This window comes from Clytia hemisphaerica, unplaced genomic scaffold, assembly GCF_902728285.1.
Source record: "Clytia hemisphaerica strain Z4C2 unplaced genomic scaffold, Clytia hemisphaerica genome assembly, whole genome shotgun sequence".
NCBI classification, from domain to species: domain Eukaryota; kingdom Metazoa; phylum Cnidaria; class Hydrozoa; order Leptothecata; family Clytiidae; genus Clytia; species Clytia hemisphaerica.
In genome coordinates, this window is record NW_027104558.1 from 188,675 (window position 1) to 213,604 (window position 24,930).

A 24,930-nucleotide genomic window follows, 5' to 3' on the forward strand; every position below is an offset into this window, starting at 1 on the left:
TTCTATGTTTATTTTTTTTCACAAACCCCTGTAACTATGGGCGAGCACCCTGTTGCTAAGATGTTAGCTTGAAATTGAAAATAAAACCACTCAAAACGAAAGTAAAATCGGCCCGTACTCAAAATCCCGTACTGTCCAGGGGATGTCAATCAGTGCGTCACAAACAGCGATATTTCGATTGCACGGAAGCGCTTCAAAACACCAGCTTTTTTGGAGTTTTGTCTCGTTTACCCAAATGCTATAATCTCGCGTAGGCTTAGGGGTCAAGACTAGAACCCCCAATACGAGACATTTGCCTGACCGAAAAAAAATCATCATCATCAATTTTGTTAATTGTCAGAATCGTTTACTCACTGGAAATACGCAACTTTCTGAAGTTTCATTTTTTTCTCGGTTGTGCTTCATTTTAAAAACAGCGAAGATGAAAAGTTACCATCAATCCCGCGATTAAAAGAAAGTATTCCAACTAGTCTACAAAAAGTGCGCTTGCGCGGCGAATAGAATATCTCGCAAATTAATATATGCATAAAACTGACGAATTCCTTTCTTTTTTATGCTTAGGTGACGTCACCATCGATCCTGACTTGACAATGGAGAACCAAATTTGGCAATGCATAATTATTACAAACGGCCAAGAAAGTTTGTGTGACACAAAAATTGCGCGATAAACGAATCCTTAGAAGAACGCCCACTGAAAATTGAAATTAGGAATTTATTGAATATTTCACTAATGAAGTATCAAACTTTTTGTTTTTTGTAATTATTATAAATTCATAATTTTTAAATACTATTTTTTGAAAGTCAAAGGACAATTAAAGTGAATTTAAGCTGATTGGGTGGATATTGGGCGGACGGGCGTTTTGCACGTTCCGAGAACGGAAATTAAACGAGAGTAAAAGACGGGGGCGTCTTAGTATGTAATATTAATTCATTTTTATTTTATTTTTATTTTTCGCGAATGAAAAATGAATTTTTGATTTTTGAATATTAAGGAAATATAGTATAATATATTATATTTGATTGTCAATGCCAAAAGATATTTCTTTACTTTACAAATAATCTGCTGTGTTGCTTCGCCACTTACCCCCTGATTGTTTTAGTAGGCACTTCGGTCACGTAAATAAAAACACGTGTATATGTTGAAGCCGACTGTGGACTGACCGAAATTGCAATTACATAAATTATTGTGGAAGTGAACGCTTTAGAGGAATGTTTGGGAAATCAAAAAGACAACTTTTGTGAGAATGTTGAGTTTTGTTTATATGGCTGTTTGTGACGCACTGTCAATCAAACTGTTTGATTACCAAACTAATCGAACTTTAATCGAACAGTCAAGAACAAGTGCAAATTAGGATACCTTCGGCAATCTCTCCTACTTAGGAGAGTATCTTAAATTGGATACAAAAAAGTATCCAAAATAGCAATCAACATCCTAATTAGGATACTAAAAACCAAAAAAACTGTATTTTTCACCAACCAGAGACATCCGCGCCATCTTACCATTTGCAAGATGTAAATAATAAGCAAATGAGATTGTGTACTGAATTTCATCGAGTTTGGCGGGCGGAATGTAAAACTATAGCCCAAAACACCAATCAAATATGCTAACTAGCATACGCAGACGCTTTTTTTGCGCTAAAATCGGACTGTAGCGGGCCGTTCCGTAAAAAGAAAAACAAATCTGTAGCTCGTGTTCGCAAAATTTTAGGCTCTGAACGGCAGATTGTTAAGGATGTTAATTTTCGAGGAACCCGCCAGAGAAATTAATTGAAATTTTGGTAAGTGGTGCTCGACGAAGAAAAGGTTTGCATAGTTTTCCAAACGCAGATCGAAGCAGTAACCTTAAAAATTCAGGTCAAAGTGTCTGCTCTCCTATTCAGGATACCTAAATCTCCAAATTAGGATACAACTCTCCTAAGTAGGAGAGATTGCCGACAGGTATCCTAATTTGCACTTGTTCCTGACTGTCGAACGATGGGTGTTTGATTACCAAACCAAATCGAACAGTAATTGAACCAAGAAATTTAGGTAAAGTTCGATGACTGTTTGATTGATCTTTTAAAGTTTGATAGCGATTTGATTATAGTTTGATAGGTTCGATTGTTAGTCGATAGGTTCGATCTGTAGAGAGTTAGCTAGACTTTCATTCAATTCAATATATAAGTGTCTCACTTTTTTCTAGGCCATTTTCGCATTTTCTTTTAGTAGAGAAAAATAGCGTAATAATTCCGGAAAAGTACCAAGATACTACTCGAACACTTGTCGAACAACTTCGCGGACAACAATACGACGAACACACAAGTTTTTGTGATCCCAACATAATTTGCCCTCAGCTCAAAAATCAAGCACTAAAATTGCACAAAATTGAAACTCTTTTAAAGTGAGAGCAAGTTCACGTAGGGAGAAAATAAAACCATCACCTCAAAAAAAATCAAATCTTTACCCTCATGATAATAATGCAAAAACTTTCAAATCACGCGAAGTGAAGCACTTTTTCTTGAAACAGGGCATCAAACAAGAATTTATATTGGCTTTAGCCCCTTGGTGGGGTGGTTTTTATGAACGCTTAGTAAGAAACGTGAAATCATCACTACGCAAAATCCTCGGAAATTCTCTTCTAAGTTTTGAAGAAGTTTCTACTTTTTTATGTGAAATCGAGGGTACACTGAACTCACGCCCTCTCAGTTACTTGAACGAAGATGACATTGATGACCGCTTACACCTTTTCATTTACTTTATGGCAGAAACATTTTATCGAAAGCGAAGTTAAACAAAACTCGACACACTTTTCCAACACACAAGAAACGTTTAAAACATATTTCTTCTTTACTTGACCATTTTTGGCGTCGTTTTTCAACTTGTTACCTCGGTGATCTCAAACAATTCAACTTGTACCGAAAACAAAATTCATCTATAAAACAGGACATTTCAGTCGGGGACATCGTGCTTTTAAAAGAAGATCTCCTTCCACGCAACCGCTGGAAAATGGGAAAAGTGACAGAATTGGTCATTGGACGTGATGGATTCGTTAGAGGTGCGAAGCTGCAGACAACATCGAAAGAAGGACGCAGAACAACATGCAGCCGCCCATTGCAAAGATTAGTACCTTTTATCTCGGACTCTTTGACTCAGCCCTTGCCAGAACCTGAAAATAAGTGCGCACCCAGCGAAATCAAGCTTGTCAGTAGTAATCTTAGATCTAAACGTAAAGCTGCCGCAGATGGACAATTGAAACGAAGACTTATTGAAAAATTTGGGTAAACAAATTTTGGGGGGAGTGTAAAATATATTACATAATTTTTCATAATTAGCATATTTCGCATAATTATCTTTTATCTTTTCTTTCTTTGTATATTTTTATTATTCTAAGATCACGTGATTATCTCGTGGTCTTCCATGTATTTAAACTTGTGAACTCACGTTTTTGAGTAGTTACTTATCATAATTATCTAAAGTGAACGGAAGAAGCATGTAAAGATTCGACCGGCCGGTTTACATGCTTCTTCCGTTCACTTTAGATAATTATGATAAGTAACTACTCAAAAACGTGAGTTCACCGGCCTTAATAAATCAAGATTCGACTATTATTGCTAAAGACCGACCAGCTACATAATCTTATGAAATTTCAAACGTTGGCGACCGCCTGAAATTTCGCGCGCTAATCTTTGGAGAAGAAGTTGACTCTTAGGTGATGATCCGTGTGAAGGAGCACGAAACTGGATCGAAATTTTCATTTTTTTGCAGCACACTCTCCACTCTGTGCACTCAGACCAGACAGTCAGATCACATCACAGCCAAGAAAGCCAGCCAGGGGTACAGTCTGACAGTCTACAACAGCTAGAGTGCAGTCACAGGGCCAATCTGGTATGTCGTAGGTAGGAAGCATGAACTAAAAGCTCTCTGTTAATAGAATAGAAGTTCACCCACCATCGGTCGGGCATCGGAGGAGCGGGCGACGTGCATTTTTTTATTCTTTATTTTTTCTAGCCATGGAGGAAATAATTTTTCTTTTCCAGTGGAGTGGTGGTCAGAAATTCCGATAAAAATTCATGTACTTTTACAAAATGTATCGGAAATTCCACTCTTTTTTGCCTTTTTTAATTTAATTGCCTTGGAAATTCATACGTTTTTTAGGGCAGTCGGAAGGGGGATTCTGCACTTGTTCGACAGCACACTTGTTCGACAATACATTTGGTCGACAAATCGTGAAAATTGTCGGCCAAATGTATTGTCAAACAAGTGGGAAGATCAGTTGTCAGACTTCCCAGTTGTTCGAAATCCCAGTTGTTCGACTTTTATGTCGATATATTGTCGAACAACTGAGATGTCGAACAAGTAAGCGTTGACTAACTGGGAAGTCTAAACAACAGATCTTCCCATACCCATAGTCGACATTTACAGTTGTTCGACAATTTTGCTAAAGTCGCACAAGTGTACTGTCGAACAAGTGACCTAGGACCGTCGGAAGTTGTGTATTTTCCCGCAGTGTACAGAAGAGAAGATACCTTTAGGGTATTGGCATAAGGAGGGTAGCTCGACCTCGACCGTCATATAACAACATAGAGTGTAACTAGAATAGACCTTTTTTCAAAGAGGCCACCCTGTTGAATAATTATGTAGTCCAGCAGAAAAACAATGATAAAACCATACATAACAGTTAGTCACACTAGGAAATCTAGCTTTCAGAAAAAAAAACATCAGTCATCTACAGGATACATTTCAACAACAAGGATGAGAGTTACCTGAATCAAGTTCGCAAGACAATATTAATTAAAACTTGAAAGTTGGAAACAAAATAAAACTTGCAGAAGCCAAAATCAACCAACCAAAATTTGTCATTCAATTCCCGAGACAGCGCTTCGATTTTTAAGGCCTTGTTTATACGCTAAAGTAAAAGCAATTACGCACATGTAAATGGGTCATTGTTTGAGGTCCGGCAAAATTTCCGGGAGATAGCCTATCCGGTAGTGCGCGGATCTAGGTGGGTTCCGCCTCCCCCGTAGATCTTTTTCTTGGTAAGTTGATCTTCAAATTAGTTTTCAAGGTTGGCTTGGCTCAAATTTTTTCATCTATGGCTCAAATTTTAGGCAATTTCTCAAAGTTTTTGAAAATGTTAATTTCATTAAAAAGCGCCGGGTTATTTTTTCATGAATCCCCTTAGAAGTTTTGCGGTGCATTTTTTTGCTTGAGAGTCAAGGAAACGATATAGCGCTTTCGCAGCATTAATCTTTGATACGTATTTTGGCGGGACGCTAGTGTGGCTAACTGCATAATTATTACAATATGCATGATACAGTAATTATGCATGGCTCTATCATTGTTTTTATGGCCGGACTACATAATTATTCAACAGGACGTCCTCTTTGAAAAAAGGTCTATACCGTGAGTGGTCCTAAATCTGACAGCCCTGCCAAAATTTGTCCTGAGAAGTCCAAAATGTCCTTAAAAATTTTAGTGAATGTGTACTGAAATACCACTTCTCTATGGGATGGTGGTGTGCAAAAGAATTCTTGAAAACCCATTTTTTACTCATATATGTCAGACAGAGATTGTAGTACTGATCCCCCTGTTTCCACCAGTATTTCTAAATTAAAGGGTTGCAAGTCCTGGTCAATTTAGCATTGTAACAACAAATTGCTCTGCATTACTGCAACTGGGACCATATCCCAGACGTAATTAATCGAACAGTTGGATTACCCAGTCAGGACCTCATTTCACTTTATCGATATTACGCAAATGGCAGTTTGCACTAAATAATCTTGGTTTCGCTTTCGATTTCAAGCAAAGGTCTTAGCAACAGGGCGCGCGGACATAGCAACGGGGCTGGGTAGAAAAATCTAAACATAGAATTCAAAAAAATTACCGATCATCATATAGAGCACTAAAAAATACCCCCTTTCTATGTTTAGTTTGTTCTACCTTGGATTATAACTGAAAACATCTTCAAAAAACCTTCGTCCGCTATCAGCCCGCGCGGTAATCTTTGCCTGCTTCAATTCTTAGATAATGAATAAGAGAGGTGCGCATAGCTAAGCTGTGCTCGCGGGCGATAAATTTATGTTTACTGATCTTGTATAATTTAGTGGTATTTATCCAATGAAAAGGATGTTGACAAAATAGGCACAGCGCTGACAAAATATGCACGGCATTGATTATGACATCATTAAGTATGTCAATGTCGATTCAACGCCCGTTAAAGAAAATAATTCGTAGATGGTTCTTTTTATCTTGAAATTTAAAATTACGAACAAAAAAAGAATCAAATTTAATATTTGTTTCCTATCTTCTTCTTCTTCCTATCCTAGATTATATTAGCGTTAGAGAATCGGTAAATTTTCACGGAAAATATTTCGCGATGGCGGTACGCCCAATAGCGCCCACAGGAAAGTTCCAATTCTTAATTATCGGGAAATCGGGTTCACCACGTGGATAAAAAACGTACGGAATGAAACCTGACAGAAGGTTTTCAACCAGATTTATTCAGATAAAGCTATAAGAGGTTCATTACTTGTGGATTTTTAAAACCTACATAAGCAAAAACGAAAGTTGTTGGGAAGGAAAGAGTAAACGCATAACAGAAGGTTTGGTTGTGTTGATCAGGTATGTTTTTATTCTATCCGAACTAATGTTAAAAAAGACCAAAGAGGTCCTGACTGGGATTACCAAACTAATCGAACTTTGTCGAACTTAATCGAACGACAAAAGTTCGATTAAATTCTTTAATCAAACTTTTCAAAAGTTGCTAAAATTGTGAGTTTGACAAAACATATTATATTAAGTTCGACAAAGTTCGACAACGAGAAATATTCGACAAAAAACTCTGTACGATAAAGTTCGACAACAAGAAAGGTTCGACAAATTCGACAAAAAACTCGGTTTGATAAAGTTCGACAACAAAAAAGACCTCCTTTGGGTACTACCGTGGACGGTCCCTGGGGGTCCCGGCCGAGGTCCGGGGGGTCCAATTGGTGCCTACTGGTCAGGGGGATGTGAGGGTACACGTCTGCACCGTTGGGGGTCCTTCAAAATCAAAGTGTTGTCAAAAGCTGGCAAAAATTACGAAAAATGACCTCCTTTGGGTACCAGCCCCGGTGGGACCAATCGAGGCCCCCCACAGCCCTTCGGACCGCTTTGGATACCCTCTGCCTTGCTTTCCCTCAAAGCCAGCACCCTCCATCAGTCATCCGAAGCCTATAAAATGCTTGGAAAGGCGGAAAGGCTTGAAAATTGGTCAAAATTGGAAAAAAATGACCTACTTTGGGTACCACTGCGGACGGCCGCTGGGGGTCTCGGTCGGTGCGCCGGGGGGTCGGATCGGTGCTCACTGCTCAGGGGGATGTGAGAGTACACGCCTGCACCGTTGGGGGTCCTTCAAAATTCCTCAAAGTGCCGTCAAAAGCCGGCGAAAATTGCCAAAAACGACCTCCTCGATTGAGAATGTTACACCCCTTTCTCACCAGCAAAATTCTCCTGTGGGACCGATTGAGGCCTCAACATCCCTCCACAGCCCCCCGTATCCTTTTGGACCCCTTCGGTTACCCTCAGCCTTGCTCTCCCTCAATGCCACCACCCTCCATCAGTGCTCCGAAGCCTTTAAAAGGCTCGGAAAGGCTTGAAAATTGGCAAAAATCGGTCAAAATTTGAAAAAATGACTTCCTTCAGGTACCACCGTGGAACGCCTTTGGGGTCCCAGCAGGGATTTCCGGGAGTTCGATTGGTACCAATTGGTTAGGGGGGATGTAAAGGGACTCCCCTGTACCAGTTGGGGTGCCTTAAAGTTCCTCAAAGTGTCGTCAAAAGCCGGCAAACATTGGAAAATTGGCGAAAATTGGGAAAAATGACCTCATCATTTGGGTACCAGTATGGACAGCCCCTGGGGCTCCCGGCCGGGGTTCCGGGAGGTATGATCAGTGCCCACTGGTCAGGGGGGATGTGAGGGTACACGCCTGCACCAGCACAAGTGGAGCGGCCTTCAGTTGCTCGGGTTTTCTCAAATTTTTGTTCCATTAAACTTGACAAAGTTCGATTAGTTCGATTAAGTTCGAATAATGTAATTGAACTAATCGAACTGTCGAGGTCTCTTTAAAAAAAGTTCGATTAAGTTCGACAAAGTTCGATTAAAAATACCGTTCGATTAGTTCGATTAATTACGTCTGGCATATCAAATGAACTTTCACTGTTAATTTCCAGAGCTTTCTTTCAAAACGGCTGAGGCAAATTAGGGAGTGCATGCCACCTAACCATGATAAATAAGTAACCAACCTGGATTTTCTTATAATCTACAAAACCTTGAGGATTTGACAGTATAGACTTAAACTTGTATATCAAGATTACGGGATTTCAAGTACGGGCCAAATTTACTTTCGTTTTGATTGGTTTCATTTTCGATTTCAAGCCAACATCTTACTTAGCAACAGGGTGCTCGCCCATAGTTACAGGGGTGTGTGCAAAAAACTAAACATAGAAAATTTTCCAAATCCCCAATTTCGATTATATAATGCAATGAAAAATAAAACTTTTCTATGTTTCACTTTTTTGCACCCTATTCTTCAAAATGAAAATATTTAAGATTTTAAGTTCTTCTTTTATTCAATGATTTTTTACGGCACTTTGTTTACAATCAAACTGTCGCATCAAACTCCCGCTTTCTTCAGTAAATTGAACAGTTAGTCACACTAGTCAATCTAGCTTTCAGAAAAAACAACATCAGTCATCTACAGGATGTATTTGCACAACAAGGATGAGAGTTACCTGAATCAAGTTCGCAAGACAATTAATTATAAAACTTGAAAGCTTGAAACAAAATAAAACGTGCAGCAGCCAAAATCAACCAACCAAAATATGTCATTCAATTCCCGAGACAGCGCTTCGATTTATAAGGCCTGGTTTATACGCTAGTAAAAGTAATTCCGTATATGTAAATGGGTCATTATTTGAGGTCCGGCAAAATTTCCGGGAAGCAGCCTATCCGGTGGTGTGCGGATCTAGGTGGGTTCGATTCCGCCTCCCCCGTAGATCTTTTTCTTGGGAAGTTGATCTTCAAATTAGTTTTCAAGGTTAGCTTGGCTCAAATTTTTTCATCTATGGCTCAAATTTTAGGCAATTTCTCAAAGTTTTTGAAAATGTTAATTTCATTAAAAAGCGCTGGGTTATTTTTTCATGAATCCCTTTAGAAGTTTTGTGCCGTGAGAGTCAAGTAAACAATATAGCGCTTTCGCAGCATTAATCTTTGATACGCATTTTGGCAGGGCGCTAGTGTGACTAACTGTTGAAGATAAGAAAAAACCTAAGCCACGGATCATGGATTGAAACAAATATATGAAGGGTGGGATTTTACAGCCGCCCGTAGTACAAGGCACTAAAAGGCCACGGGTGCCAAAAAGAAGGGCCATTTGAAATGCGGCAACCTCATTGGTGGAAATTTGATAAACAGCTGCGAAGGAGCGCTGGGAAGCAATCAGTAGAAGAGACCACTTTCGTTTTTGTTTCAGATTTCTATAAAAACTTCTCGCAGGGATTACTTGTCAATGTACATGTACACATGTGTTGTGTCAACTTGTCAGCATTGTATTGTTGTAAAGGAAAAGTTAAAAGAGGTAAGACTAGCCTAGTTTCTAATCCTGATATAGGAGTTTAAGTTTAGACTGTTTGAATGACCTCATTAAATAGGCTCTTTTCATAACTTTGCAGATTTGATTGTGCATTGACTTTAAAAGTATATTGTTTCTAACAGGAAAAATAACATGATACGAACTTAAAGATTGAAAAATGGAAAAGAGAACACAAGCCCAACCTCAACTCAAAATTGGTCATTATGTTCTTGGTAAAAATCTTGGAGCTGGAACCTTTGGCAAGGTTAAAGGTAATTATTTTGCCCTGGTTCAATGAGTTTTTAAAATGAAAACTGTCAACCATTACTCTAACTTGTGCAACCATTCCTTTATTTACCTACTTATTATTTGAGTTTCTTTCTTTTAATATTGTTATCTTTCATTAACCATAATTGTGAATCTTCAAACGATTTTGAAAGTATATTAAAATTTTTCTGGCTGTTACCAGCAAGACCTAAGCATTTTACCAACAAATGCCTGAGCATTTCACCGGCAGATAATACCTAAGCTTTTTACTGGTAATGCTCCTCTTCAGTCTACCAATCTATCAATTGGAACTGGTAATAATCATGTAGACAATTGTCAAAAACAATTGTGAGAGTTTAAGGAGCACTTTTGCTGGAAAATCTCCCTGCAACAAACAAAAAGAGATTGCCGTTTTATCAGCAACAAAAAAGTGGGCTAATTTCTGGCAAATATCAAGACTGGTTTGTTGCTGTCAAGAATTTTATGTCCTTTGAATCTCTTTATGTAGTCACAATTATGAGAAGTGCTAAGTTGCTTCACATATTCAAAGGCTCATATTCTCAAAAGACCTGTGATGTAACCTCTTCTTGGTACATCTTGATGCATTATTCTTGAAAATATATTTCTTTTCTTTTATAGTTGGGAAGCATTACATCACTGGACATAAAGTTGCCATTAAGATTTTGAATCGTCAGAAAATCAAAACATTGGAAGTAGTTGGTAAAATTAGACGTGAAATCCAATTTCTGAAATTGTTTCGACATCCACACATTATCAAGTTGTAAGGACATTATCCAGCATTATTTTTCCGCACCTGACTTGTATTTATAAATATTGTCATTCCTGGTCATTCACATGACTAAAAGTTCAATCTAAAAATCAGTGCCTTACAAAATCATTAATTATATTGTAACTTTTAGCTATCCTTGATTTGTCCCTTCCTGTACAGAGGGATAATCAATGTTTTCATACGATAAAAAGGTCAATCTCACAAACAGAATAGAAGGGAAAACATTTTCAAATTTACCAAAAACTCTTCTCATGAGATTGATCCTTTAGTCATGTGAACAACATTATGAAAAAGTCTTGGTTTCTCCGGATAAATTTGTCCTGTGTTTTACCTTAATAAATGGTTATTGAAAGCAAGAGAAATGATGCATTTGTGCTTGGAAAATAATTAACAAAATCTCAAGTTTGAATTAACTGTGAGGTTGGCAAAGAGTAGAAGATTATTTTTCCTGTCAATCTTATTTATTTATTTTTTTGTAATTCGTTTTCTATTAAAGACTTGATAATGTTTTTATTGTTATAATTCAGGTATCAAGTTATCAGTACACCGTCTGATATTTTTATGGTGATGGAATTTGTTAGTGGTGGTGAACTTTTTGATTACATTTTGAAGCATGGCAAGGTAATCTGATTTCTCAAAAAGATCAAAAGCAAATTTCTAAGTGTGAAAATTGTCCTCTAGATTTTCTTTTCTACAAAGCTCTGTACCCTTGTTGGTCTTTATTTAGCAATAGATGTCAAAGGATTTTGATTTTGATTTTTGGTAACATGTCTGCTGTTAGACTTTTAAATATTCGATTCAGTAGTCAAGGGAAAGCTTTTTCCTGATTTTCTCTTCTTCTGCAGTTGAACAATATCATTTGGTGGAGCGTAAACATTAAGATTTCAGTCATTTCAAAGTCGAAAGATTTTTAGATATTTTCTAGATTAATAAAAAACTCATAATGGATTGTCTCATCCATCAACAACAACAGGCATTGTCTTCAACATCAATGAATGTTTATTATTTTGATTTCTCTATTTTCTTCCACTATAGTTGTCTGAAAGAGAAGCCCGCAAATTCTTCCAGCAAATTATCTCTGGAGTTGATTATTGCCACAGACACATGATCGTCCACAGGTTAATTTTCTATTTATTTTGATGATTCAAGATTCAAAATTAGAATTTTGACCAAAACAGCCCAAAATGATAAAATAAAAAAGAGTGTGAGCTAAAGATGAAAGATACAAAATCTAGTCCACATTTGGAAAAAAAACTTTAGATACTCAATGCTGAAAAAGTCAACACAAAAAATCTATCAATTTGGTAGAATATTCCCACTATTTTGCTCAATGATTTGCCTGAATTAGCCTCTTCACAAGCTTGTTATAAGATTTTTGCTCTACAATTGATTTATATTATATTTTAGGGATCTAAAGCCAGAGAATTTACTTTTGGATTCACATAACAATGTCAAAATAGCTGATTTCGGTAAGTTTTGAAAACCCAAAGTGTTTTATTGAATCTGATTTTTTGAGTTTTTTTTCTCTTTTTTAAAGATTCCAAATATATTTTGATAGATATCCTTATTAATGTTTATCAACAGACAAGTACCTTATTCAATTACTAACCTTTTTTAAAAAACAGAAGTGAAATCAGTATTTTGTAGTTTGGCCATGCTGCACAACTTTAGTTGAAAGACTTTGAACCTTGAGATTTTTATTTTCCTTTAACAGGTCTTTCTAATATGATGCACGATGGAGAATTTTTGAAAACATCTTGTGGATCACCAAACTATGCAGCTCCTGAAGTGATCAAAGGAAGGTACATAATATCTCGATTCAGCACCACACTTCAACATCATAGTTTCTACACCTAAATGTAGGGTGGGGTCTTGGGTTTTGATGAACCAAAAGCAAGGGGGAGTGTTAAAAGTAAGACTTTCCTAAGGGGGGTTGTCAGTTAAGGGAGGGTCTTCTTACTTAAGGGGGGGGGGTCTTCTTAGATAAAAAGGATTCTCTTTGAATTATGCGAATTTTTTTCATTTATACTGATTTTCTAAGGGGGTGTGAAATTTTAAATGAATTTCCTAAGGGGGGGTTAGCACTTAAGGGGGGGGGGTCCTCTTACCTAAGGGGGGTCTTGACTCCTCTAGAAACTATGAATATGCACTGTGTCAAAAATCTATAATCTGAATAGAGTGACACTCTCTAAGAGAAGCGCTCTTTAGAATCCCAGATGCTTACTAACCATAATTCAACCGCGTTCTATCAATCACTTTGAAAGAAAGTTTGGTAAAGCTTTAAAATATAGCTTACAGTATACCATTATTTTAAGTATGAATAGTCCCAAAAAGACAATTCATTGAACTGGATTGAAAAAATGATACTTCAAAATTTGTAAACTAGCCTCTCCCTTAAAACAGCTGCACTGTACATTTACTTACGGAAAATGTTACTTTAAAACCTCGCTCGTAAAAATTGTATGTGTAGGTAGAGAACTGCAACAAAGTTTTTTTATATTCTGATAATTGAGGTAAAAAACTGATAGTCATTTCGGGTTTTTATCAAAAGTTGTCGCAGTATGTTGAGTTGTATTTAGGTTTTCGATACTTTATCTAATAACAGAATTAATTTTCTGGAACAATGAGTTTTTTTACACGTTGTTAATTGAAATCATCAAATCTTGAAAATTTTTAAGGATGAATTCTAAAATTTCTTAATTTTCAAATGTCAAATTTTTAGTTTATACGCTGGTCCTGAAGTAGACATTTGGAGTTGTGGTGTTATCCTCTATGCATTACTTTGTGGTTCTGTGAGTGCTTTAAAATAACAAAAAGTAATATGTTGAATTTGGTGATTTCATTTTATTTGCCGTATGAATCATTTCTTTCCGTAAAATTTTATAGCCAGTTTAATTGATTTTATTGTGTCTCTTTGACTTTTACAACTATACTATATACTTGATACTCCAAAATGTCAATCGCTAAAATTAATGCTAACAAGTCACTCGAAAAAGTTATGATTTGTTTAGAAACTCTTTAAAATTGAAATTATTAGAAACCTTAGAAACCTTAGAAACCCTTCTTGATTTCTGACAAAGCTCCTCTGTTATTAGAAAATTAAAGCATAGAGAATTCGTTCGGGAATGTCCTTTGTAAATTCTTACGTGACTTGGGGCGGCAAAATTTGCTTTTTACCTAGCCAATACAAGAGTACCTTTATAAACAACTTTACCATTCTTATTTATTTTCATGTTTGTTTCAGTTGCCTTTTGATGACGATCACATTCCCACACTGTTCAAGAAAATCAGATGTGAGTTTTTCTCCACCATCTTTTATCTGGATTATTATTTTCTCATATTTTGAGAGACAGGGTACAAATTTTAACTTGTAAACATAAGGGTAGTGTCCTTGGACCGTTATTGTTCGTTCTTTACATCAACGATCTTCCTGAAAGAGTGATATCATCATTTATACTCCTTTTTGCTGATGACACCAAAATCTTCCAAGAGGTCAACACTATCGAAGACTTTTTATTTCCATCCAACAGGATATAGACGCGCTAGTTAAGTGGTCGAAAGAATGGTTATTAAATTTCCATCCCGACAAATGTCACGTACTAACTATTGGCAAATTCTCTGACATCAAACATGCCTATCCATATTGTTTGGATGGAAATCAGCTTGAACATGTTTTTGAAGAGAAAGATCTTGGGATTGTGATCGACTCAGAACTTACATTCGAGGAGCATATTGCAAAGCAGGTAAAGAAGGCAAATTCAATACTAGGAGTGATTAACAGGAGCTTTGAACATCTGAATCCATCCATCTTCCTAGTACTATATACTTCGTTTGTCCGTCCGCACTTGGAGTATGCTCAGTCGGTATGGTCACCTAAACTTCGAAAATATGTTAATTTGATCGAGGGTGTACAAAGACGCGCCACAAAACTCGTGCCTATCTGCAAAGATATGTCCTATGAAGAACGCTTGCGCATACTTGACCTCCCCACGCTTGAATTCAGGAGACTCTTTTGTGATATGGTCCAAGTATACAAACATCTCCACTACTACGATAAAAATACTCTTCCAACTAAATTATCGACTCGAACACGTCCGAACAGGAGACACAAAGATGAGCTGATACCAAATTTTGGTAAAGATGGATTCCGAGGCGCACAAACCAACTCGTTCTTTTACAGGAGTATACCAAACTGGAATAGATTACCAAGATACGTTGTAGAGGCAAAGACTGTCAAAATCTTTAAAGAAAGACTCAACGAAGCTTGGAAAAAACATCCGAAAAGATTCGAGACAAGACAATTGTAATCAAGATCCGGTTCTCAGAGGCCCTCGTGTGCCTTGAACTTGTATACATTATTATTATTATTATTATTATTATTATTATTATTATTATTATTATAAATCCGCATAGTTGAGACTTCTACTATAATTTTTTTTCCAATAACCCAAGCCTTGAAAAAGAAATCATAGACTACTAGTCTAGTTTTTAATACTCTGCATCTTTTAAGAAAGCTGGTTGCAACACCAGGGGAGGGGTCGATTAAAGATTTGCTGCTAATTACTGATTGTTACTCAATCCCGGCCAACCAAAAATCTTTGAAATTGGTACCCTAATGATGGCGGCACTACTCAACAGCGGTGAAAATGCATCGAGAGCGCTAGATCTACTTTTCCTCAAATACTTTTGATGATGTGGCGCCGCTAGATGTTAATTTTTAACATTGCAACAGCTTCTTCTCGGGTACCAATTCCAAAAGAACTCTAATCAAAGATGGCGGATATAGCTTGTTCCTGGGATATATAAAGGTCAGTGCTCTGAGCTAATTTTTACTCTCACCTTTTTTTGTTTTAGCGGGTGTTTTTAACATACCAAACCACCTATCATCATTGATTGCCAGTCTGTTGACAGCTATGCTACAAGTAGATTCAATCAAACGAATTACAATCGAACAAATCAAGTCAGTTGAACTTTGTTTTCCTTTTGTTAGTCTTGTTTCCATTGTATAGAGGTTTTTCATGTTTTTTTAAGTTACGAAATTTCCGCCATTATGGAAGCAAACGTTCGAATTGCGTAAGGGATCACTTTTACATATTCGAACGTTTGCTTCCATAATGGCGGAAATTACGTAACTTAAAAAAACATGAAAAACCTCTATAGTCAACTGAAAAATCGTCACTAAAAATTTTCAACTGTATTTATAGAAAACTTTGCTGCATGTAGATTCTCATCTCGTTCAGAGACTATAATTTGGGAAACTCTACTAAACCTTTAGGCGATAATTTTGTCTCTATAAATTTGCTTCATGATAACCAATCATGTTAATGTTAAATCTGATCAGATAACTAAAATCAAAACAATGGCATTTATTATATACAATAGGAGGGGTTTTTCATGAACTTAACAAATATGGTATAAGCAAACGTTCGAATTTGTCGAGGCGATCCCTTACGCAAATCGAACGTTTGTTTCCATAATAGCTTAAAATACGTAACTTAACATAAAAATTGTATAAGAACAATGGCTTATATCACACAATGAATTTTTTTGAATAAATAATTTTGTGAATATTGCTATGAATAAATGTTTAAATAGTTTATGGTATGTGATTTTAATGTTTCAGACAGCATGATTGGTTCAAGATAGATCTACCCGGATACCTTTTTCCATCTGCAGACAACCAAGGAAATAATTTCGATGATGAAGTTATCAATGAAATCTGTGAGGTAAAGTTTCTTTTGTCTTATATAGAGGCTCTACAAAGACTCCAGATTTCCAATGGTGTTCTTTGTTTACCTTATGAAAATCTAAACATTGCACTCTTTATGTTTCAAAGATTTTTCTTGAAGGTTTACCATTTTAAAGTAAATATAAAGTGTTAGAGATAATTTTCTGCCTAGTTCACTTTGTACCTTTCTCCCTCTCGATGGTTTGGAGAAATTTCTTCAGTCGAAAAGAAAAGCTAAAAAAAGTTTGTATTTTCAGTCTTTTATTTTTGGCCTACAAAAACCGTATATAAAAATGTGTATTCGCAGAAACGTATTTTAGTCTCATCGGTGCTAAACGGTTAATCATAGGCTACGGATTTCCCTAATGTAATTACTAACTTAATTATAGTACATCATCATAATCATCTTAAAAGCTTAGCAGGTTACCTTAAATGCTTTTCAAAACCCTTTATGTAATAGCGCTTCAAAAGATTATTGGTCTAATTATAATAGGTTTATTTAGTAAATTGATTGCTTTTATTGTATTACATCGTGTTTTAAAGTATATACAGCTAAATCTAATTATTGTCGGACCAGCACTAACCCTAATTAAAAGACGTATTAGAAAAGTCTTTTTCTATAATGTTTTTGAAATGTGTTATAAAATGTTTAAGGAGTTTTTTCGATTTACACACATGATTGAAACTTTCCTTGAATGTATTTAATACGTTTGTTATGGTTTTTTATTGCACTATTTCGAAAGAAAGAAGAAAAGAAAGCTTTTGGAAATGTTGCTTCGATTATGAGCACGAGCTAAAAACTCAGACTATTTACGATAATTCTCCTACGCAATGAGATTTTAAGAAGACTCGGTACATAAGGTTATTTTGAAGCATTGTTGAGCCTTGTTTTGAATCTTGGCTGGTACTGATTAGAACAAACATTGAGTATTATAACCAATGGAGATAAAATAATTTCGTTTCGTTAGAATAGAACATACATGTTTTTTTTATATAAGCATTGCACTTATAAGCATATCTAGGCTTAGGTATGGCATAAATTTAAGCATATGCTAAAAATTTACCCTGAGCCTACGAAAAATGTATTTTCTAATTTTGGCTGTTTTTAGCTGGGATTTCCCAAAATTTTGCTTGGGATGTATCAAGCATCCTTATAAGCATTTTTCAGCCTTGTCAAGCCTCCGAGCCTGTTTTCGAAAAAAAAAAACACATATACATTGGGTGAAATTCCAATTGGAGTATGTATAAGGTTCGTTCCAAATTAAAAAGGTTTATGAAACATAAACCCAGAAACCCTGGCATTAAAAAACTAACATTTGTTTTTAATCTATGGCATGGCAAATAGAGAACATAAGATTTTGATTTTTTTCTACTACCGAGCTTTACTAAGACCAGCGAGCTGTATACTGTAATAATTTTTACAGCTTGCTGCTTAGACTTTAATGTTCTTTGAAAATTAAGAGTCAGAATTTGATTTGACTAGTACTGCCAAAGATTTGAACTCAATACGTCACTTAAACAATAGAAAAGTGACGTTTTGGGTAGAGAGAAAAACAGAAAATTCGCATAATTTTGTGAAGTCATTGTAGTGGTGAATATAATGAATAGGATTTTTTTCTTTAGAAATTCGGCGTAGATGAATCTGATGTACGTTTACAATTGAGCACTGGTGATCGCCACGACCAGTTGGTGGTCGCTTATGATCTCATCCTCGATAACCGACGAATCAATGCTGAAGGTATATACTATCTGATAAACGCCTCCTCCCGTACATTGATTTTTGAAAATATTCTTAACTGTCAAAATAGGAATCCCTTACTTTTCTCTAAATAGTCTGGTTTTAGTTCATAACTACCTCATTTTTTTCTTCCAAGGAGAATATTCATTTCAAGCATGACCTTTTTAAACCCTGGACTGTTTCTCGATCCCGATTTGATCTGAGTTTTTTGAAAGTGGTACCCTAATGGTAGTGCTACTCAATGCGGGTGAAACTTTTTAAACGGAAAGTTCGATTCGATTATAAATTTACCTACATCGAGTAGTGCTACCATTAGGGTACAACTTTTCTAAAAAATCAGATCAAAGATTGCGGATATAGCTTGGTCCAGGGTATATGAAGGTCAGTGGTTAAAATACGAAGCAGAGAAACGTGACGTTATTGAAATATATGAAAAGGTCCATTGTAGCTCATAACGATTTTTTCTATAGCTCGAGCGGCACACGGTATGGTTCCCGTCATGTCGCCGTCAGGATTCAAAGTCAACGAAAACGTAAGTATTTAATACGCAATGTTTTTTTTGTTTCTGATTCAATGAATTTGTGACTATGTCAGATATTTTCGGAGCTTGAACAGCCTAACCCTAATCAGCAGCATATCTCGGTCCCCATTTTGGCTGAATACCGAGTTTATGTTTCGGAGGATATCGAGGGCGACGGTAAGTGAAATGATACAAAACAAAGTCGATAGTTGATGTACGGCTCTATATCGCCTTTGCTCACCCAAACAGACGACGGTATTTTGGTGTTTTTACCGTCATCGAGCAAAGTGGACGGTGATTTTGGAGACATGTCAATTTTGCTTTATACCGTCCCCCTCGATTTATCTCGAATACACAAACTCGCTAATGACAACCCGCCCGACGCGTCTCTACAAATCTCTTTATTGATTGACCATTTGGTTTCTTTATTAGATTTTTCAATTGCCACCACCCTCGCAGCCGTCAAGTGGTTTGAAAGGACAACAACTTGCAGGGAAGAAAAGAACATCGCTTAGGTCTGGTAAACGACCCCGGTGGCATTTAGGTGAAAACTTTTAACATCCTCGTATTTTTCTTATTGAACCTACCAGGGAGGTCCTTTAAATTAACCTTCTATCGTCGATAAGGAAATTATACTAAAATATTCATTCACCCCAGTATCTACGGCTATAAGTCATATGGCTCTAACCAGCTCTAACTTTACTTCACAGGTTGATATTAATTTGAGATGTGTTACTCACGGTAATCTATTCCAGCTGCTCACTATATTTTCTTACTCTCTTGCTCTTTGTCCTATTTTTATCAGACTCTCATCATCAGATGGATCCATTTAGCCTGTTGCTTGTCCTTTCGTAATTTTAATGAAAATAAACCAGCCGAGGCTGGATGGTCAGCCAATAGAGCTTAGCTAGATAGCTTTAATAAGTGGGTTAACAGATGTAAGAGATGTACTGAAACAGTAGACTAAAAATGTTGAATAATGTACAAAATGTGAAACATTTGATAACTTCATTTAAAATTATTTAAAACAAGCCTGAGAGCTCCTCTAACCCCCCCCCCCCACGAGAAGATCAAAGTATACTTCTTTTTAGCATTGTAGCACTGTTTCTATGACATCAAACAATTAAGCTATAGTTCATTACTATAAAATAAAAGAGAAACATAGTGTAATTAAACTTTTTGTTAATTTCATTCCAGTCAGTTATGATACATTTTTTCTGTTGGATGTAGACAATATCCATATCTGACCAAAGTGTTATCTAGAAATAAATAAGAAAATTGCCAAAACGTCAGAACCAAAATAAAGATATCCATCAAATATACATATAAACTGTACTTTTTGTTTTACTTGATAAAACTCCAATAACACTTTAAACTAACAAGCTACAAACTTTAAGTCACAAAGCGCAAACTCCAGAAAAACACAATTTGCATCAAAATCTTTGCAAAACGTTGTTCATATTTATAACATTTCAACAGGAACTGTATTTTGGTAGACTTGGTCAAATTACCAGTTGTCTGCAAGGCCAATGAGGTACATAAAAACTGACTGCTATTTAGTCAAAGCCAAAATTTGGCAAGGTCAGAAAAACATAATTTACATCCAGTCTTCGTAAATAAATTTTGTAGTTTAGTACCGTCAAGTTACACAACATGCACACAACCATCTTGAAGACTTGGTCGCAAATGATAATCGAAAGTGAAACTTAAAATTCATAATTATGCAGGGAAGCTCATTTTTCCCCCATTTTGCTTTAAACTCCCTTTTGATTGGTCTATGAATTTGGGTGATCGCTTTACTGCCTTGGCGGAATAAACACACGACCATAATAAATAAATTCAACAGGGCAGCGGGGAGCAATTAATTTCAACTGGGAGTCCTCTCTTCTGTGCCAAGCACTGGCAGTGTTTTTTAAACTTTAAAACAATGTTAAATGAAGACCAGATGGATCTGTTTGTTATGACTGTGCAAGTTGTGACGAGAGTGTGCATGTTGTGTAACTTGACGGTATAATTCATTAAATTCTAGAAACCATTTTTCATAACTTTCTGCAGTCCGCTTTCTGCAAGTCTGATAAGAGATATGTATATTATAAACTGTTATCGCCATTCATTCCATTCCATCATTCAGTCAAAACGTGCGCCAAGGTTAGAAAAGGTTAGAAAAACACAATCTGCGTCCGGAACTTCGTGAAAAATAGTTTGATCAATTTCAACAAGAACTGTATATATTAATATTAATATAATTGATCAAATTCCAAAGACCATTTGTCATAATTTTGCAAGTCCAATTATAGGAGATGTGATGTCATCATTTGGTTCCCGTCATCTGACCGACCCTGATTTACAGTCAGCAGGTAGAGTTGGAGAGTCGGAAAGCTTTTCCGCTGCTTTGCTGGTTTCCACTGTCGACCTCTGCACGCTCTGTGTTTACAAGTTTTCAAATCGAAGTAGCAAGCTGCATGCTAATGGAGAGTTAACCGAAAACCAGTTTATCCACGGTTTCTCAATTTCTTAATTCGGATCAGTCCACACGGATTCCCTTTCAACAAGATGTAGCTGCTTCTTAAAAGAAAAATATTTTCGACCAACTGACCGAATGACCCCCACTTTTTAAAGTAGAAATGACGGGAACCAAACAATTTTTTGCGATTCGCCTCTTATCAGACACGTCCAAACCAAGTCCAAAAAAGCACGATTGCATCCAGTCTTTATCAAATTTAGACAGTAGCTGTACTTTTGTAAACTTTATCAAATTCCAATAACATTATAATACCATCAATTCCACCTAGAGGCAAACAAGAAAAATATAAAAAGCAGCAATAAAAAGTATCAGAAAATTCAACACAAACAAAAACTTGAGCAAACGGCTTTAAACCTTCAAAAGATGTAGAAAAAGAATCCCCTTGATGAAAATCATGTGTTTGATTTGCCGAGTTAAAAAAATGAATGACAGAAATTGAAGCTTGCAACAGATTTACACTGGAAATACTTTGGTACAACACTGACTTATCACATCTGAGCCGCCATCTTGAAACACCACATTATGATCTGTAAAAACAACGCACGCTAAAAGTACCTAAAAAGTTAACCCGATTGGAAGAAAGTTTAGAAATCAAAATGAGATCGGGAAATCGGATTTTTTTTTTGCCGTCTTATGGAAGAAGTAGAAGAAAATTTTATCTATTTGAATGCTCAGTTTAGGCTGACCAATAAATCAAATTAGCTTTACATTTTTTTTAATTTATCTTTGCATCATTTTGTTCTACTCTTTTTGTTCTAGACATCTAGTATACATTTCTTTTCATTATAAGCAACTTTAATTTTTGGGACAGGGCTTTGGTTGCTTAGCATTCTTCTAGCTCATTTTCTGGAAAATTTCCTTTGACCACCTTTGATATTATACTATATTTATGCTTATTGGGATCAAAGGCTATCGTTTGCCATGGTTAGATTATCTAAAAATCTTTTACTTTAAGAGCTTATACTTTTATATTGGAAGGTAGATTTGGTTGGTCACTTCTTGTATAGTTAAAAGTTAATGCTATAAGCATGAGTGATTGAGCAAATTTTTATAATTCTAGTATTTTACAATTTTTCAATGAAAAACTTCTATCGTAGGAATTAGATCACAAAGTCGACCTCAAGATATAATGGCTGAATTATACAAAGCAATGAGCAAAATGGATTTCGTAAGTAGTAAAAACTGTATTAGCGAGTACCTCACCAAAAACCGGGATTTTTCATTCCGTTTCTCAGTGAGTTCCACTTTGATGATTTTTGAAAAATAAAAGCCTTTCAAGTGCTTTGACGCAAATTCGATTTTTGCTACTGCAGAACCTGGGCTCAAAATATTCGAAAAAGTTTCAAAGTGGAAAAGACGTTAATTGCGTAGAAAAAACGCGGGTGACGTCTAGTATACTGTAGGCTAAAACTGTATTTGCGAAAATTATTTAATTGAACTTTACTAATATATAATCTACGCCCCTAATAGATTGGATCGTTCTTTCCTCATTTTGATTTCTCATAAACAGTCCAGTCCGGTTTTAAACAAAAATACTAGTTTAGTGAGTATCTGTATGTGGAGAAGGTTGGCTTTTAATTTATCTAGTTCCTGATTGACTGCGGACAACACTTTATCATAATCAGCTCTTTTAGCGTAATCGATTTTGCAAATTATTTCAGTCGCTCCGCCGTCCTCAAATACTCGCTAGTAGTTAGTTTATGTATTTGCACTTTTGAGGACGGTAGACTGACTGACACGATTTGGAATATCCCACAGTTTTAACCCGCAAAATTAAGGACGGTAAAAGTGCTGATTTGCCGTCGTCCTCAGTTGATCAGGATCTAGTCAGATTAAGAACCTTACCGTCTCCGTCGCAAAAAAACTCACATGCATAAATTCAGTAGTAACAAAATCTACCGTAAGGACAGCAGATTAGCTTCCTCTTCCACTGAAGGTTTCTGTAGGCCGATTTCTCAACCCATATGATTACCTTATTACACGAATATTACTTGGCAAGTATTCAACGTCCTTGAAATTTGCACGATCTAAAATTAACATTCTGCTTTTTCAAGGAAACAGCAAGTTTTAATTAAGGGGGTTTTTCAATTCTTAATATTCGTGTAATAAGGTATCCCTTTAACAAACTTTTCATACTTTTTTTACAAGGAATGGAAATGTGAAAACACGTTTTGTATCAGAGCTCGCAAGAAGAAGAAGAATGGCAAAGGATACGTAAGATAGTTCGTTTTTGTTTCCAATGATATCTTGTATGAATCACTAGATGGAGCCCCCCCAGAAATCTGAAGGGCACCTACGCCAGGTTAGGGGTATTAGTTAGGGGGGTTTTAGTTATATTTAGCAACTCTTTGGGGTTACCTATTCAATGGGGGTACCTAGCTGTTTTGATGGAGGCTTTTGGGGCTGTGTATACTTTCCAAATTGAATATTTCAAATTATTGAATTCTTTTTACCCCAGCGCCCAGTTTCTCATCCAATTTTGATTCTCGTTTCTTTTCACGTCATCTTTTGCTATATTTTCAAATGTGATAGTTTTGATTTACAGCCACCATCTTTATAGCATATGCGTGTGCGCATTTAGGAATGTCAAAAGAACAAAAAGTCTTGACTTTGAAGTAATTTTCTCCAATTGTAATTGTATTTTTTCAGACAAAAATTGGACTCCAACTGTATCAAGTCGACCAGAAAAGCTTCCTTTTGGACTTCAAGAGCTTAGCACCATTAGACTTTGAAGATAACACAACCTCAAGTACGAGTAGTTCGAGGAATGCCTCCCCTGTGGCATCATGCTCGTCCCTGAATGACCCTCAAGAGCCGGGGACGTGTCATTACGTCATGGAGTTTTTCGAGATGTGCTCGGATTTGATTATAGCGTTGGCTTGCTGAATACTGGATACTGGTCAATATGTTTCTTGGGAACAGTGGTAGAATTTACTGTAAGAAAAAGTTTTCCCGTCAGCAATTTTGAAGCCCGAAATAACAAAAGACATGATTTTACGAGCAGAGCAACGTTGTCAGCATCGAGTTTATAGGCCCCAAGGTAGCTAGATCCGAATTTTCAGCCTCCCTCGAGCAATAAAAAAGTGAAGCCTCAAGATTTTCGCCGCTTTTTGGATGGCAGAATAAATCTAGCGCTTTCGAAACTCGGCAATAGATTTTATTTTCAACCCAGCGTTTGCACGAAAACCTGTCCTCCCGGGTGACGCGTTTTAAGTCAGAAATAAGTTGGTTCATTTCCCATCGGAGAGTTTCCTCTCCCGCCACTTTGGGACTTTAAATTGGGTTCGAGTTCTCCTATGACCCTATTGGTCAGATTTTCTGACTAGCTCACTACATTGCATTAGAATGGCTTGTTTGGTAGATCTTTGGTATTGAAAGAATGTATTAAATTACAATGCAGTACACCAATGCGAATGAACTTTAACGAAAGAACATCGGTGCTTTTAAGAGGATTTTCTCTTTGAATCCGAGAAGGAAGAAAACGCAGTATAGTAATTGTTACTGATTGATTAAAAATGGCTAAAATGACACACCTAAAATTGCATTATTTATGTTTGATACATTTTTTAATTAATCATATTCAAGATTTTAAAATTTCTTGAGAAATAGAAGTCCTGATACTGTTACAATTACGAGAATTGTTCGAGACAATTTTTGGTGGACGCTCTCCAATCCGGTTTTCAAGGGGACCTAGATTTTCATCGAATAAGGTTAGCGTATCAAATTGTAGAGAGTCGTTTATATAAGCTTCTTGTTGACGGTGGCAGACAAAG

General features: G+C 36.3%; 1 protein-coding gene across 1 annotated transcript; it reads left to right on the plus strand.

The window, feature by feature from the left end:
- Positions 1 to 9,733: 9,733 nt before the first annotated feature.
- Positions 9,734 to 24,538, plus strand: LOC136822975 (5'-AMP-activated protein kinase catalytic subunit alpha-2-like). Its single transcript, XM_067079273.1, has 16 exons — positions 9,734 to 9,862; positions 10,497 to 10,638; positions 11,175 to 11,268; positions 11,683 to 11,765; positions 12,055 to 12,116; positions 12,362 to 12,449; positions 13,370 to 13,439; positions 13,892 to 13,940; positions 15,502 to 15,607; positions 16,271 to 16,373; positions 17,999 to 18,113; positions 18,584 to 18,645; positions 19,066 to 19,177; positions 22,255 to 22,325; positions 23,306 to 23,371; positions 23,807 to 24,538. Exons 1-16 carry the CDS (start codon positions 9,769 to 9,771, stop codon positions 24,041 to 24,043), a joined length of 1,554 nt encoding a protein of 517 aa, XP_066935374.1. The 5' UTR covers positions 9,734 to 9,768; the 3' UTR covers positions 24,044 to 24,538.
- Positions 24,539 to 24,930: the final 392 nt, after the last annotated feature.